General features: G+C 58.9%; 1 protein-coding gene across 1 annotated transcript in view; it reads right to left on the bottom strand.

The window, feature by feature from the left end:
• RBM19 (RNA binding motif protein 19) overlaps nucleotides 1-15781 on the bottom strand; it is a 128848-nt gene that overhangs the window by 28353 nt on the left and 84714 nt on the right. The window contains exon 22 of the mRNA XM_081800951.1: nucleotides 6267-6387. Coding sequence (XP_081657077.1) covers nucleotides 6267-6387 — 121 coding nt within the window. The remainder of the gene's footprint in view (nucleotides 1-6266; nucleotides 6388-15781) is intronic.

Below are 15781 nucleotides of genomic sequence, written 5' to 3'. Positions count from 1 at the left end.
TCTCCCCAGCGAGGAATCCTCCTCCCCCTCCTCCTCCTCGCTGCTGTGTACTAAGCGTCTACTGTGTGCCAGGCACGGGGCTACAGGCTCAAGACACGGGAGACGAGCTGGCATCCAGAGTCAGATGCAAATGCACCGTCCTGGGTGCTGCCCACGTGCTGGGCACCTCCATTCTCTCACACACGCGGACACACACACACGCACACTCGGTTATCGCCCAGCCTTATAAAAACCAGGGCTCCTCTTTTGTCTCTCTTCCTTGTCCTGAGCACATCCTCCCTCAGCTTGGCTTGACCGGGCAGCCCCGAGAAGGAACAACTGGGGCAGTGACATGTGCCGCACGCTCACTCGTGCCAGGAGCATTAGAAGCATCGTCTCCTTGAGCCCCATGGTTCCCCAGAGGAGGTGGGGCGCCCTCGTCCCGCTGTACGGATGACAGAGCTGAGGCCGAGTGCCGTGCCCGAGGACAAAGAGCAGGTATGGGGACACACCCCCGGGGGTAAGCGGAAGGGGCATCGGTGCGCACCCTCTGATACAAAGACTCAGTCCAGCAGGATGGCCAAAAGCCCAGGTCTGACTCCTGACTCGGCCGCTAGTAATCGGGTGCTCCCTTGGGCAGGGTATCTGTCCTCTCTGTGCCTCAGTTTACTCATCTGTGAAGCAGAAGCTCATGACGGTATTTACGTCCTAGGACTCTGCAGGATTGATACCTGCAACCTCGTCGATAACACCTGGCACGCAGTAAGGCTTAACAGATGAGAGTTGTTACAGCAGTACTAATGATAATTAGTCTTATCTAGCCTGACGTACACGGAGCCGTCCACCTTCACCTAGGCTCATCAGGGACCCATGGTTGGAGAGAGGTGCTGGCTGCAGGGGTGTGGAGCTCTGGGTTCGCCAGCTAGCTTCATGCCTGGGCCTGCTGATTGGTTGAGACGCCTGCCTGTCATTCCCCGGCCCACATTCCACAGGGAGCCCGGGGAGCCCTTTGTCGTGGCCTCGGGGCTTGGGCTGGGCAAACAGGGCTGAGGCCTCCACCTGAGATCTGAGTGCCTTCCTGGCAGAGCCTGGCGTGGAGGGAGGAGACTGGGCATGGGTCCCACCTGCCCTCGGAGTCTGCCAGGGCCCTGGAAACGCTGAACAATGCGGATTTCGACACAAATGAGCTGGGTATTTTTCGCCACGGGGAAGGGGCAGAGCGGGGAAAAGGGTCCAGCCAGGAGAGCAGGAGGCCAGCAGCCCTATTCTGAACATTCAGGGCTGCGGAGGCGCCGACCATTCCCCCCGAAGAGCTCAGACAATGGGGTGGGTGGGTAGGAGGGACTGCGGGCTCCAGAGCACCTGTTCTGGGCCGGCTTGTCCACCCGCCCCCCACCCCCCAGGGTCCAGCTAACGTGGGAAGGACGGATGGAGCCATTGCCCTGAGTACAGGGTGCTTAAGCCGGACTGTACAAGCTCAAACCTGGCTTCCACCATTCACGGCCTGCGTGACCCCAGGCAAGTGACTTCATCGCCTCCTTCCTTCATCTGTAAAATGGGAAGACACACATCTCTACCTCGGGAGTGCCCTGCGGTGGGGGGGCGGGGGGAGTGCCCTGTGGGCGAAAAAAACCAAAAAGGCAGCTCCTGATGATTTTGTTACTCACAGATCATCTTCAGGACAATTCTATAAGGCGGTGAGTGCCTTGGTTAGCCTCCCTGGTTGGTGAAAGGGGAAACGGAAGCCCAGAGGGCGCACTGACGTCTCCCTGGACACTCAGCCAGGGAGCAACAGAAACCGGGTGTCCTTGATTACAAGGTCAACGCTCCTTCTCCTACAGCCAACCTCTTGGGGACCAGGAGCTTATGGGAAATCTGATGACAACAGATTCTCTTGCCAGAGACATACACACGCGCACACACACGTGCATGTGCATGTACGCACGCACACCTCCCCCCCCCCCCAAGACATTTCTGGGTGTTCACAGCTCCTCTGAGGCCAGCCCTAGACTAGGATCCACGAAGACCAAGTTTCACGGATTCTAGGGTACAAATCCCTGTGTCTTATCTTGCTGTGTTCTGGAGAGAGCTTTCTTTTGTTTTCCGAGGATTATCACGTGTTTCTTTGAGAAACAGTGCTGGGAAACACGACCGGGAATGACTTTACTTTCAGGCTGTCGCCTCTTCTCGACCCAGACAGGTGAGGCCAGTGTGGAGGTTCGACACGTGGGCGGGCGCGCGTCTGAGAGACCCCTCCAGATGGGAGGCCTCCCCTCAGCAAAGCCGGCCGGCCCCCACCCCAGCCACACCCCTGCTGTTCGTGGGCACCACATGGGCTGGATATTCTCCAGTGCCCCCCGATCCATCCTCTGCCCTGCTGTCCCCTGGCAGGTGTCCCTAGGGGACCTGGCCCTCCGGCTTACAGATGCAATGGGCCAAGGGGAGACCCAGAGGGGAGCAGAGGTGGGAGGGGAGGGAGCTGCAGGCATTTTCCCCCAGCTCCCCCCCCTGCTTTGGGGAGTTCTCCGGCACTGGCTGTGGCCCTCTATACTAGGGGACTGAGTAGGTGTCTGCAGGCCCTGCTCTCGATGGACCCCAGGGGCATCATTTCCTCCCCGCCTGTCCCTATAGGCCCTGGGGATGGGAGGACTGCTACTCGCTACTGCTCACCTCTGGCCCCTGCCCTCACCTTGGCATTACAGGCTCTTCCTGCCAACGCCTGGGGTAAATTCTGTTCCCTGGTGGGACCCTGCCCATCTTCCCTTGATGCGGGGAGGGTCTGTCTGGTAGCACTTACTTCTGCACACTCGGTTAGCTCAGAGCTCATGACCCCTTCCAGAACCTGAGAGGGCAATATTCCTCCAGGGGGACTCAAAGGGGGTCCAAACACAGAGCTGGGCTGACCCTCAAAACTGACCTCGGGGCTCTCCTCTCACCTTGCACTTGAGCTTTCCCGCCTATAAGCGGGGACACGGTAACGCGCACCCCACAGGGCCTTCTATGAGGACATGCTGCGTCAATTCCAGAGGGCCGCCTGACATTTTCCATCATGATCTGTTATTCATCCCCTCCATTTCTGGAAGGGACCCAGGAGAGTCTGGAAGGGACCCTGGATGAGTCAGGATGAGGGAAGCCATGCAGGAAATACTCATACACCCCAGATCAAATAAAGGCCCCAAATTTCCGGAAAATGGCATTTGCTAGTACCATGCAGAACAGGGCGGCGGGGTGGGGTGGGAGGCTCTAGAGCTGGCCTGGAGTTCACATCTGCCCCTTTCCAGCTGCGTGACCGTGGGCGTGCCTCAGTTTCTTTGTCTATAAAATGGAGACAGCAGCGCCTACAGCTGCTACTGATGTCGCGAGGCTAAGTGAGATGGGGCAGGTCATGTACTGGGGACGGGCCCTGGCGCAGAGTGAGTCCTTAATAAACAGTAGCTGTCACGTGTCACTCCAATGCTTGCTTGGCCTCAGTTTTCCCATCCGTAAAATGGGGCCAATCAAGGGTGCCTGGGTGGCTCAGGTCATGATCCCAGGGTCCTGATCCCTGGTGCTCCCTGCTCAGCGAGGAGTCTGCTTCTCCCTCTGCCCCTTCCCCTGCTCCTGCTCTCTTTCAAATACATCAATAAAATCTTAAAATTAAAAAAACAAAACGAAACACCGGGGCTCATCATGCCCATCTCGCAGGGCTGCTGGGGAATGCAGGGGCAGACGTGTGGAAGGAAGCTCCTGCCTCTATTCCTGCCGTGGCTGTACCTGGCCTGTCTGGGCCGCGGCCTTCAGCGGATACTCGGAGACAGCCGATCCCGCGGAAACGCTCCCGACCGAGTCTTTCCGCTGGGGTGAGGCAATAATGCTGTCTTTGGAACTCAATTTATTGAAGGGGGCTTCTCTCCGACGCAGGGCAGAACTGCTGAGCCTGCAGGCCGCCGGCCCCGGGGGTGGGCGGTGCAGAGGAGCAGGCGAGTCCCTTACACAAACATTTGCCGACGGGTGCATTTGGGCCTGTCAATGGCTGTCGATACGGATAGGTTCATTCCCTTTTGGCACGTCAGGATTTGGGGACTTATTGAGTTGTAAGTTGGGGACTGTGTACTCAGTCCTGATTTCTCTGGTTGTCCGTGCGCCTTTGCTGGGATCTTCCCCAGCCTCAGATGGAGGGCAGGGCCTGGCCTATGCCGGACGCTGTGCCAGGCACGGGGGGCGCCCAGAGAGGAACCCGAGGACACAGTCTCCATGTGGGGAAAGGCTTTAGTCCCGTGAGGATAAACCATAACGAAATAAATTATGACACAGCATGGAAGTATAGGAATGGAGCTGGGAGAGCAGAGGATGGAGCTGTTACTGATACGTAAGGAGGCGGGCAGAGAAAGGGAGGGCTTCCTGGGGGAGGTGTCATTTGAGCTGGGCCTTAATGGCTGCACAGGCACTGTCTGCTTAGTAAAAACTCGAGGGCCAAGCATTCCGAGCAGAGGGAAGAACACATGGGAAGACACAGAGCACCGCAGGGCGTTCGGGGAGGTTTGGTGGGACGGGGCTGGAAGAGGCCCCTGGAGTGGGTAGGGCAAGGGCGTATTCTGAAGGGTCTGGCAGGCTGAACTACAGCCAGAGGCTTTTGTCCCTGTCTCTGTGGCGTCCGTAGCACACCTGAGAGGGACGCAGTCTTACATCCCTGAGACACTGCTGGGAAGCCCTGCTTGCTCGCCCGGAGCAAGACCGGCGAGGCCCAATGGAGAACTGCCACCCCATACGGGCCGCCTCCTCTGCGGGTTCCCCTGAGCCGCTGCCCGACTGGGGAAACAGAGTGTCGCTGACTGGGACAGTAAATGATCACGTCCTGGCTCTAGGCTCCATCCCCACACGGGCTTTGTAGCCAACACCCCCAGGCTGCCCCAGGTGACACTGTTGGCTCCCCGCTGCCCAGTGGGGATGGGTGTGGGGAGCAATGGCAGGCGCCTGGGGTAACTGGCCCACCCAGGAAAGCCCCCGAGAGCCGTGAACCCTCCAGTTGTCCCTGGGACTCCTGGGTGGAGGAAGGCAGCCTGCCACCTGAGACCTCAGAGCAGCCGTGGCCGATGCCGTGGCTGAAACTACGGAGCCCCGTCACCAAGCCCGGCTTTCCCAGGCAGGTGGGAGGAAGAGACGCATTCCCGGCCGGGTGAGGCCACTTCCTGGGCAGCCGTCACTAAAGCCAATTGGATCCTAAGTGGGTGGGAGGCTAGCAGCTGCCCTTTACTGCCTGGCCGTGAACGCACTTCTGCGATGCGTGGGAGAGGCGTGGAGATGGGATTCAAGTTCAAAGGTCCCTCGATATCCCGAGTGTGGGGGTGCACACTGGGAGGGCCAGTTGGGGGCACCTGCCATGCCTTCCACATGCCCACTGTGGCCTGGTGTTCTCAGGACTTTTCCTCATTCCCTCCTGCTGATTCCCCAGCAACTTGCTGGATAGGACGAGGCCCCTTGTGAGCCAGCTCCCACTCTCTCCACTTTCTCTGTTTCAGCCACACCGGCCTCCCTGCTTCTCCAGGTGCCAAGCTCAAGGTCCCCACTGCTCAGACAGCCCTTTCGTGGGCACAAATGTCACCTCTGCAGGGAGGCCTTTCTAGACCACCCACTCAAGTAATGTATCCGGCCTCTTCCATTCGAACCCACCGCCCAGCTAGGTCACAGCCTCACCGCTGTGCCAGAGGAGAGCAGGTGCTCACTGAGTATTTTCTGGGGATGGATTGAATAATCACCGAGGCCACGTGATGCCACCAAAGTGTGTAAGAGGTGGAGTCAGGTCCTGGGACCATCAGGCCCCCAGCAGCGAGTGGACGGTCCTCAAACGGAGTAACCGAGGAGGGTCCACCAAAGAGGCGGCAGAGGGCAGGGGTTTCAGTGTGAGTGACCCCCTAGGCTGGCCACGGGGCCCTAGAGAGAAAGTGCCGGGTAGAGAGGGCAACCAGATGTGAGCTGTGGCCTTGGGTGTCAGCCAGCCAGCTGGCAGGATGGAAGGCGGGGGCCGGGAGGGTGGGATGGGGAAGGGATAAACCTCCTGACCCCAGTCTCCGCCTCTCCCCAATTTCCTGCCAGGCCTCCCAATGACCCGACCCAGCCGGAAGCTAAAGGGCATGGAGGCTACGGGGGCCGTCCACACAGATCAGCCTCTTGGTGTGAAGCAGGGAAAGAGGGGTGGGAACAGATCTGGGGGGCACAGGGAGGACACGCAGCATGCGCAGGGAAGGAGACAGGGCATCTCGCCCGATGCAGCCCAAGGGCAGTCCTCTCGGGAGCCCCGGCGCACTTACCGTGGAAGTGCTCGGCCGTCTTCCGCCGCAGGGCCTGCAGGCTCACCTCCGAGTCAGCCCACTCCAGGACCAGTCTCCGGCCGTACAGGTGGGTGCTGTGACACAGCGCGTGGAAGGCTTTCTGGGGGAGCAAGGACAGGAAATGAAACTGCGAGTTAGCGGAGACCGACTGCAGACGCGGCATCCTGTCCCCCTCCCGCCTGCTGGCGCCTCCAGCTCAAAGGCCAGGTTCTAGCCCTTGTGACACCTGCTCTCTGGTGAGGGTGTGGGAGCTGTTGGGCACTTTATTCAATTAGCGGGTTACATTCCCAGGGAGACAGCTGCAAGTGACCATGCCGTCAATATAACCGCCTATAACTGGTGCCCGGGCCCGCGGCCGGCTCCTTTCCCATGCTGTGTCCTGTCTGGGGAGGGCCACCCCATGAGCTGGTTCGCCTCCCACTGGGCCACCAGAGGCCACAGGCCCCTTGCTTTTGCCTGGTGGCTCTGTCCTTCGCTAGCCTCGAGGAGTCTGTCCCCCATCTCTCTCCACTGCCACAGGCCAGGCTGCCTTCAGCCTCTGGAAGGCCCTCGCCCTCCCAGGCGCTGGCTCCTTCCCCTGGCTCAGCAGCTCCGTCCTCCTGCTCTTCGCTGCTCCTGGCGTCCGAGTTCTGCCTACTCCCCTCTCTGGTGTTTGGGGCTGCTTTACTGAGATGTAACCCGCACACCGTGCAAGTCACCCATCTGAAGTACGCAGTTCACTGGTTTTCAGGATATTCAGAGTTGTGCGGCCATCACCACGTGAAGTTCAGAACACTTCATCATCATCCTCCCGGAAGAAACCCCACACTCAGGACTGGACACTCCACACCCTCCCCCCGGCCCCCGGCCAACACTAGTCTGCTTTCCGTCTCTTTGGATTTGCCTGTTCTGGGCAATTCCAACGAATGGAACCATGCGGTCCTGGCGAGCTCCCTTGTAAACGTTGCTAGAGCCCAAGCTAAGTGGCACCGCCCAGGGGCTCGTCTTGCTGCTCTCCCGTGGTTCAGAGAGGCCACGCACCTAGACTCCGGAGCCACCGCGTCTGGGCAGGGCAGGTCCTGTACCTCCTCGCTTCGAGACCTTGGGCAAGTTAATGAATCTCTCTGGCCTCAGTTTCCTGGTCTATGGAATGGGAATGTTAATGGCACTCCAGTCTAAGGGTTCCGTGGGAGATGAGAAAGAGTTCACATGGAAGGCGCCTACAACAGCGTGGGGGCACACAGTAAGTGCTCAATAGATGCTAGCTCTCATCCTGGTTGTGCTGTTACTACCAACTTATCACATCTGCAATTTCCTTCTCTTAGCAGAGAGGCCTCGGGTCAGTGGTGGGTGTGGACAAGGCCAGCCCCGGGTGCCCGTCAGCACGGGAAGCAACAGTGGCTAAGGGTGGCGTCTTCGTCTGTGCTTCTGGGCTGCAGTCAGCACCCTGCGGTATGAGAAGAGGGGCCGTGGGGCTCATCCCTCTTGCTTCCTCCACGCTGCGAGGAGGCAGTGCGTGCCCAGGAGAGCTCCACACCGGAACCGATCCACCTCTGGCCCTCACCTTCAGCATGACTGTTACGGGCTGGACCGTGTTCCCCCCAAGAACGGATGCTGGAATCCAAGCCCCTGGTACCTCGGGTTCTGACCCGATTTGGAAATAGGTCCTTGCAAATGTAGTCCAGCGAAGGTGAGGGCATCCTAGAGAAGGCGGGCCCCCTAATCCACTACGACTGTGGCCACGTGAAGACAGATGCAGGGTGGGTGCCCCGTGGAGACGGGCCGAGGAATGCCGCTGTCACCAGAAGCTGGGGAAGAGGAGGGGAAAAGACTTCCCTTGAAAGGAACCCAACAACTCCTGCCCCTTTGATCTTGGACTCCTAGCCTTGAGAACTGTGACATAGTCAATTTCTGTTGGTTTCAGCCACCCAGCCTGTGGTACTTTGTTATGGCAGTCGAGGTGACCCTCGGTAAGGCCAGTACCCCACTGGGAGCCTCGGTCTCCTCATCTGTAAAATGGGCTAATTATGGGATGAACATGCAACAAGCCCAGGGGCTCGCCCACAGCGGATATTCCACCAACAACCGAACCTGAAAAGCACTGGTGGGAGGTTGGGTGGGACACGCATCTTTTTAAAATGAGACATGTGGGGTGCGTGGGTGGCTCAGTTGGTTAAGCGACTGCCTTCGGCTCAGGTCACGATCCTGGAGTCCCGGGATCGAGTCCCGCGTCGGGCTCCCTGCTCGGCGGGGAGTCTGCTTCTCTCTCTGACTCTCCTCCCTCCCTCTCATGCTCTCTGTCTCTCATTCTCTCTCTCGCAAATAAATAAAATCTTAAAAAATAATAAAAATAAAAAAATAAAATAAAATGAGACGTGGTCAAAGCACAGAAACGCTTTGTTCTCAGCTGCGCTTTTCTGAGAAGGGCCAGGTGCAGGAAACTTTTTTTTTTCCCTTTTCTTTTTGACTTTAATTTAAAAAACTCTTCTGACTGCCAGCGGAGCCTCTGCATTTTTTCCATGCGGGTATAAAAATGCATCTGGACTCGGAGCCGAAATGGCCCATTCAGAGCTTTAAAACACACGCGTTCTCAGCTGGCATGGCAGAGAAACAGCCTGACTGCGGGAGCTGGGGTTTTAAGATGGGGAGAGAAGTCAGTCGGGAGTCTGGCGTGGTGGGTATTCTTCCTGGCGCCCGGGTCCCCGAGGAGCTGCGGTCCCGGGGATGCAGGCGGGCGGGCGCGGCCACCAAGCTGCATCTGGTGGAAGCTCAGCCGCAGAGAGAAGCGGGGGGGGGGGGGGGGGCCTGGGAGGTGGGCTCGGGTGAAGCGCCCCCACCCCGGCCTCCCTCTGCGTGCAGCGTTCAGACTGGTGTTTCCTTCCCACCCCTGGAGACCCGTTCTCCATTGCTGTGCCCCACCAAGGCTGCAGAGGGCTCGGCTCACTGTAGCAGTTGCTAGACACTCCCTTCTCCTCTCTTGCCTCTGATGGAAAGCCTTCCAAATTCTCATCCCCTCTTTGGAAGGGCTTTGCAAACTCCAGAGGTGAGGCGGCACAGCCATTAAGACTGGGGGCTCTGGGCCTGGGCTACTTTGGTTCAAATCCCCACTGCACCACTTACGAGCCGTGTGAGCTTGGGCAGGCTGCTTAATCTCTCTGGGACCTGTTTCTTTGAGTGGCGGCAGCAGCAAATGGAGAGGAGGAGCCCGTGAACTGTGAAGTCTAACATTTAGAGCACCGTTATTGTTATTATTATTATGGATGCCCTCTGCCCCCCTTACGCCACCAAAGAGCAGGAACAATGTTCGGTGGGACACAAAAGCTCTCGTGCATTTGGCGTTGGAGCACAGCACGTGGTTCTCCAAAAACAGCAGGACTAAGCTTCCCTCGTCCCAGTCCCCTCCGGTTCACAGGAGACCAGGCCGCTTTCCTGAGTGCCCTGGCTAGTTGCAACACAGTGGCCTCAGACTGTTGCACGCCGCAGGGACAGCGACTCGAGGCTAAAAGTGGCCTTGGACGATCCAGAGTAGTCGTATTTCATTAAGAGCCTAAGGGGAGCTTGCTATATTTTGGGGATCCTAGAAGGCAGGGGGTGGGTGAGGAGGAGGACACAGCCCAGGCCTCAAGGGGCTTTCAGGCTAGTGCAGAAGACATGGAAGGTTGCAGGCACAGCAGAGGGGAACGTGCAGCCCTGGCCTCTCTGGCCTGGGGCCCACCAGCAGCTTCCTCCTCGGCCTCTGTGCCTACTGAGACCCACGCCACCTTCCTCCCGGGAGTTCTGAACCTCAGCTGCAGGCAGAGCACACCTCTGCCAAATCAGCTCTCAGGGCCTCGTTCATCTGGGGGTGCCCAGGAGTCGGTGCAATGAGGGTGTCTCAGAAAAGGCGGGGAGTTAGACATTCCTGGCCTGGTGCTTCTCTCCAAATCCTGCCTCTGCTGCCTGTTTTCTTCCCTTGGAATGAAAGGGCCTTCTTCTTCCCCTGGCTTATGGATCTCCTGGGTTGGAACTCTAAGCTTATGATCCCAACCTACTCCTGAGAACAGACATTATTCTCCCATTTCAATGAAAGGAAAACAGGTGCCGGCCAAGGTCCCTACGCACGTCAACTTCCTTCTTGCTTCTTTCAGACCCTATACCTTCCATCCCTGGGCCTCTGTAACCCGCTCTGGCCGCGGAAGGGCTCCCTCGTCACAGCCAAACTGCTGGTGGCCCAGGGCACACCCTGTTCTCCTCACAGAGATGAAAGCCAGCTGCCCTGCCTGTGCCCTGCCCACGTGGCCTCCAGCCCAGCACCGGCCCCATGAACACCTGCCTGTGGGCCGGCCTCCTCGGCTCAGCCTTGAACCTTGGAGGGAAGGCCTCTCTCCTTGCTGCCCCTAGCAGTGCTCAGGAGAGAGTGTGCCCAGGGAACACGGTCGCTCCCCTTATCTGTGGGGGATACGTTCAAGGACCCCAGTGGATGCCCAAACCCACAGGCGGTATGGAACCCACACATACTATATTTTCCCTATACGGACGTACCTATAGTAAAGTTTCGTTTATAAATTAACCACAGTAAGAGATTCAACAAAAATAACCACTAATAAACTAGAACAATTATAACAATAAACTGTGATAAAAGTTACGTGAATGTGGTCTCTCTCAAAATATGCTACTGTACTGAACTCCCCCTTCTTCGTGTGACAGTGTGAGAGGGTAACGTGCCTGGGTGATGAGATGGGAGTGAGCGAGGTGCATGACATGGGCGTCTGATGTCGTGTGAGGCTACACCGACCTTCTCCGGAGGAGGGCCACCTGCTTCTGGACCATGGCTGACCGTGGGTAACAAACTGGTGGGAGGCTACCGTATTCACGGAGCCAACCGTGGAGCTCTTTCACCGAAGGTCTGCAGCCTGGAAGGGACGCTCAAATTGGTCCTGGCCAGAGACGGAGGGCTGGCTTAAACATCCTGCTGTGGTCCCTCCACACCCCTACGATACAGACCAAGAAAGAGGAGCAAGGAGCTCGTGTCTTCGGCTGCCCATATGCATGGGATGCTCTGCCTTCTGATTAGGACATGACCTGGTGCATACACGGTCTTGCGTCTGGCAATGGAGAGGGGAAGATCTGCTCCCAACGGGTATGACTTTGGGACCTCAGGGGACAGGAACAGCCCATGCCACCAGGACTCGGGTACACACCACCTGCTCGGGTCACTGCAGAAGCCCGAAGATCCAGAGTGGAACTCCAAGGGTGCATTATTTTGCCCGGGAGGAGACTGCCACGGAAAGGGAGAGCCCCTGCTCTCTGCAGCCACTTCCTCTCATCATCCGATGGCCAGTGCGGGCTATTCCTGCTTTCTGGAACATTCTCCTGGCTTTTGCAGCTGACTCCCATGGGCCATATAACTGGGCTCTCACACTCTGGTTTCTGTTCCGGGTGAGCAATCGGGAGGTGCCAGTAGTCCTGGAGGGAGGGAGGAAAGGGGGTGGGGGCATTTCTTTCCTTGCTCCCTCCCTCCCTCCAGGACCGGAGCACCTACCGGGCCCCTCTCAGACAGCTCCCACTGTCACTGGCCCCTGGGGGCGTCAGCATCCCTGGCAAGTCCCCGAGCCCTACTTACTCCTCCATAAATCCCTCTCGGATCATCAGGGAGGAGGCTGTTTGCTGACCCAGATGGCTGCCCCAAGTCCCTCTGCCTTGACCCGGGGCAGATGGACTTCTCCCTTCGGACAGCAGGTCTCGGGGCCTGGCCCCGCTCAGAGAATTGAGGCGTCCTGAGGCCAGCGTGGGCAGGTCTGGCTGGAGTGCAGGCTAGCTACCGCTGTCGTCTGCTTCCCTGGCTTGGCTGTCCCAGAATCACACCCCTTGGATCCCCTCTGACCTGAGCCACCAACTGTGGGCTCCGAGAGCCCTAGCCCCCAGCTGCCTCTTCTGCAACACCCCCCTCCCCCACCCCGCCAGGAAATCTACCAGGGCTAGACGGTGACCGGGGCTGGCAGCCATCTTTCCGGAACAGGGAAGGCACTGGAAGGCTGCCAGCACAGCACTTGCCTGACCTTTCTGCAGCGCTCCCTGGAGACAGACCTCCTCCTCCCGGCAACAAAAGTCCACTCGGTGCCCTTGGCCGGACTCCCGGCCCATGCGCCCGCGGCTCCTGGCCCGGGCCCGAGGACAGGACTCCTGTCTTTGCAAGTCCAGGCCCTTCTCGGCCCCTTCTGCTCTGTGTCTTGCAGAGTGGGAGGGCTGCCTCTCTCCGCAGACGTCAAATCCACCTGAGCATGGACAACGGCAACCTGAGCCCAGCCATCTGCCATCTGCGCCCCCGATGCCTGGAGCAAGTGTGACCTAAGACGGCCAAGAGCGACCCCCTGTGCCCAGGAGCCCGGGACTGAGTGACGGGAGCGGGAGCTCCGGGCCCTGGCAGGGACCGCTGGGGGCTTGGCTCCTTCTCTCTGCGGAGGTGGCTGAAGAACGTGGGGCCTGTGTTGCTGGGAGGAGGGTCTGCCAGGCGGCATGCTCGGCGTCTCTCTGGGCAGCATCCTGAGCTCTGAGGGGCAGAACCTTCTCGTCCCTGCTTCTTGGTGCCCATAATCCCCAAAGCAAGCTCTCGGCACGTCCTGCCAGCAGGCGGGAGCTGGTCCCCGGGATGAGTGGAGCTCCTGGCATGGGACTGGGGGCCCGGGGGACCCCACTCGGCACCTCGGTCCACTGCAAGTGAGGATACCGGGTGGCTGAGGACAAGTTTCTCAGAGAGACAGCCGGGGGGCCTTGGTTCCAGGCTTCGGCGACTCCGTCTCTCAAACAAATAGATGTGCCTCTTCCCCTTCCCGCGTTCATCTGCGCAGCTCTGTCCAATTCCACTCGACATCCCTGGAGCACCCACTGTGAGCCAACACTATGGTGGGGGACACAAAGGTGAGCACCACCTCTGACCTCTGGAGAGATAAAGGAGCCCCCGGGAGAAGAGAACCAATGTCAGGTCACCAACGGTCAGAAGCGACCAGGCAGAGGCAGTGTCGCCTGCTAACGGCCTTGGGCTCCAAGTGGGGCCCACAGTGGGGCCCAGCTGCCTTCCGGCTTTGTGACCTGAGGTGGCACCACTTTCTCCGCTGTGAAGTGGGGGCACTCTGACCTCCTGCAGCTGCAGGAAGAATAAATAAGATGGCAGCGATTCATTTACCCCAGTGCCTGGCACACGGTAAGGGCCTGAGTCCTGGTCCCCGCTGCTGCCCTTGGTAGTACAGCTTTTCCAGTTATGAGTAGTGCTCCTGGAGGGGAGAAAGTCATCCAACTCCGCTGGGCTGGTCAGCTCTCCTGGGTAACGTAGACTGACTGCTTGATAAATCTGAATGAAAACTCTGGAAGCTGACCTTCCCCTGGGGGCAGAGGCCTGGAGGGAAGGACGGGGTGAGCAGAGGGGTACCTCACGGCACTGCTTATCCCCTGGAAATGAAGGATGCACCCCTGCTAGGCTGAGGAGAGGGGCTTGTCCTGACCCTGGCTTCTCAGCCCGTAAATGTGTTGGCTGAGCCTGAATCCCTGCCTTGAAATGCAAGGCTCAGGATTCCAACATGCTTTTACCCCTGAGCTCTAACGATGGGAATGAGGTAAAAACCCTGCGAATGAGCCACGGGCATGAGGGTCCGCACCTCACACACCTGCCTGAACAGGAAAGTGGGGACCAAACCCCCATCCCCAAGTGGGCTTGCAGTTAACGTGTCTGGAGACAATATCTGAATAAAATCTTAAAAAAAAAAAAGAGTCGGATGGAGACAATATCTGAGAGCCAGGCAGCAGCCCCGACCCCGGGGGCCCGGCCCACTCCGCTGCTGCCCTTTCTGTGGTGCCCTGTCCCATGGCCTGGGCCTGGCCTTTCATCTTCACAGTTGCCTCGGGGGGCGGTATTATTCCCGACGTGCAGATGGATGAGTAACCTGGGGTGCGGGGATATGACGCCCCTTGTCTGCATCCATGGCCTCCTCATTTCCACGGGGTGATGGTCCCTTCGGACCCCGCCGCGCTCCCACAGGCCCCACGGAGACTGCGCTCTACTCCCTCCTTACACTCAATTAAGCAAACATGTGTTGAGCACACATCACTGATAACCTGACGGCGACCATCGCTTATAGGGCAAGGCAAGACGGCGCAGGCCTGCGCGGGCCGCACCGGGCACCCGGTGCCGAGGCGGCCGTCCTGGCCTCGAGAGGCCCCGTCTGGCTCCCTCACGGTTGGCCCTGCGCGTCACGGGGCTGGTTACCGACCGGGGCCTAATTCTCTCCTCTGCCAGCCGATGAGTGGGCTGGTTGATGCTGGGGAAGGAGCACTGTGCTAGGAGCCGACATACCTGGGTTCGGGCCCCGGCCCCACCCAGAAACTCCCTCCTCATCGGCAGAGTCTGCAAGGTGACAGCATGGGTGCGGCCGGGCCCGATGGGGGCCCCCTACAAAACACTCAGCAGCACCCCAGCCCTGGGGCACGGGGCGGGGGGGGGCATGTGTCCACTCCCACCCCCTGCCCCCTCCCCCGGCAGGGTGCCGAAGCAAGAAACGGGCAGGGACACATTAACCGGTGCGACCCCACAATTAAAGCCACCGTTGTTGACCACAGTGAGAGCAGCTCTGCCTGCCAACACCAGCCGCCATCACGTCTCCCCGCTGCCGGCTCCCCCCAAGTGTTTATTTAAGCCAACACATTGCTCTGCTAATTGGATAACATTCCATGTGAAAATAGACCTTTTAAAACAACAGCAGCGGCGGCAAATAAAACCAGCTGCAACTGCAAAAGTACAAAGGCACGGCGGGCTCGGGAAGGGAAAAATTAAAGGCGCATGCATGGGAAAAAAATTAATATTCTGGTTTCTGGGCCACGAGTCTGTTCCTCGCATCCTTTCCCTTCCAGGCCGCCCTTCCCTTCCTCCTCCGGGACCAGCCTGCTCTGGGCAAAGAGAGGAGGTGGCGGCTGAGGAAAGAACCCCAGTAGCTACTGGGGGCTCCTCCGAGGCCAGGCTGCTGTTGGGCCCGGGGGGCTGAAAGCTGACACGTGTGCTGGTGGGGCTGATCCTGGGGTGCTCACTCCTTCTCTGGGTGCGGGGGGGGGCTCATTTCAGCCTGGGTGGGCTCCCAAGAGATGCTCTGCCCCCCCCACCCCCACCGAAACGTCTCTAATTGGCAAGCCCCTCTCTCTGCTGGGTGTTGGAGAGAGGAGGGGCTGACGCTCGGTGTAGGTGAGCAAGTGACCATGAGGGAGGGCCCTGGTCGCATGGCTTCGGCATCTGGTCGGCACGAGGGCCGGCTCTGCCCAGTCCTGGCTGCATGACCCCAGGGCCAGTGACTTCACCTCCTTGGAGCCTCAGTGTCCTCAGGTGTCAAATGTCACCCACCACTTACCTCCTGGAGTCCTGGGAGGAAGAAGAGTGACGAATGCAAATGCTTAGCACCCTCCCTGACAAAGACAGGCTTTGAGAAGTTGACAGTTTTGATCAATGCCAAGACGCTGCCCTTCTAGAAACATCAGGGTCCAGAGAGCTATGTGGC

Source organism: Leptonychotes weddellii, chromosome 13 (genome assembly GCF_054177405.1).
Source record: "Leptonychotes weddellii isolate Sample4059 chromosome 13, ASM5417740v2, whole genome shotgun sequence".
NCBI classification, from domain to species: domain Eukaryota; kingdom Metazoa; phylum Chordata; class Mammalia; order Carnivora; family Phocidae; genus Leptonychotes; species Leptonychotes weddellii.
Note: the sequence above shows the minus strand (reverse complement) of the source record. Positions and strands in the feature narration are given on the sequence as shown.